Below are 1336 nucleotides of genomic sequence, written 5' to 3'. Positions count from 1 at the left end.
GAGCTTTTTGATGCTGGCATCCCCGAGAAAAATTTTAGCAAGTCCGCGCATTCCGTCAAATTTCTCAATTTTCAGTATGGCAAACATGCTCTCAGATTTAGAAGTTTATAGTATCAGAGGTGCATTACATTTAAAATCGATCCATAGTACTTTAAAGCAGAGATTTCAAGCTTTAATTGAAAAAAAATTCTTCATCCTACGATGATTTTTGGCGGAGATATCATCAAAGATTGTCAATGCAAATTTTGCCCAAAGTTTTTCTATGCTATAATTTTTTTTAGCAGTATATTTATTATATCTCCAATGATACATTCAAATAAATAAAATACTGATATACAATAAATATGATTACTAACAAGTATGGATATACATACAAGTCTTAAAAGACTTTGTCACTTATGTACCTAACAGCATCTTTATATAAATATAAAACGTCGCATGATTATATAATATATTATTAGCAATGTCAAAAAGTGGTATTTACAGTATCTAACAATTTTTATACAAACATGTTTTAATTATTACTTAATATTGATTTCTGCTTTTCTGTCGCAAGATCGCGACATGTTTGAAAATTGTATCAAGATTATTAGGTATGTGGTAATATTATTCACTATCTAAAAGTAAAATAAAAACGTATATTATAGATATTTTAATATTTAAAATAAATAATTGATTATTTACCGTTGTAAGGAGTGTTGCATCAATATTAAGACCTTTTGCCGCAAAGATATTTTCCCGATGTAGCATTTGTAAAGAAAACAGCTGCAACTGCAACGTCAGATCGCAAAATAACTAAATGCAGAACTAAAAAAATAAAACTAATAACACAATTATATTTTAGTAAATTGAATATTAAAAATATTTAAAAAAATTGCATTAACGTACAATATATTCTTAGAAATATTGGTGCAATTATAAAAACTTACCTCGTATTTTATCTTATCATCATTGGTACTGTTCAGTAAATCGTGAATGGTTGTATGAATCCCTTTGGCCTGATTTTTACCCGTCTCGCAGGCCCACACAAGTAGCATTATTTTCAAAACGTTATTTATAATGGTTACACTAAGCATGTCAAGAAAGTTTCTATTCAAATCAATAATGAATATCCCATCTTGCCAGCGCACTGCAAAGAAGTACAACTCAAAGGTGATAATTAAAAAACTCAGAACTACAGTAGCAAGCAGTTGCAGACTGAAAATTATATTCAGCATTTGCATTGCATCTCCAATCATCAGATGCCTCTTTTTTAGAGTTTTAAGTTCTGTCAGCAAAATTTGATTTCTCTGCACGTGGCAAAGGAGCTTGGATATAGATGGCTCCATATTGTTTA

The 1336-nt window shown here is 29.6% G+C and overlaps 1 protein-coding gene across 1 annotated transcript; it reads right to left on the bottom strand.

The window, feature by feature from the left end:
• Positions 1-684: 684 nt before the first annotated feature.
• On the bottom strand, positions 685-1328 carry LOC105460466 (the record flags this gene model as incomplete). Its single annotated transcript, XM_011706920.1, has 2 exons — positions 930-1328; positions 685-795 (listed from the first exon to the last, which is right to left on the bottom strand). Coding segments are annotated over exons 1-2 (510 nt in total), but the record flags the coding sequence as incomplete, so codon positions are not given.
• Between the last annotated feature and the right edge of the window lie 8 nt (positions 1329-1336).

The sequence above is a fragment of the Wasmannia auropunctata genome, unplaced genomic scaffold, assembly GCF_000956235.1.
Source record: "Wasmannia auropunctata unplaced genomic scaffold, wasmannia.A_1.0 LD321379.1, whole genome shotgun sequence".
NCBI lineage: Eukaryota > Metazoa > Arthropoda > Insecta > Hymenoptera > Formicidae > Wasmannia > Wasmannia auropunctata.
The sequence above is the reverse complement of the archived record's forward strand: the minus strand, read 5'-3'. Positions and strand labels throughout refer to the sequence as shown.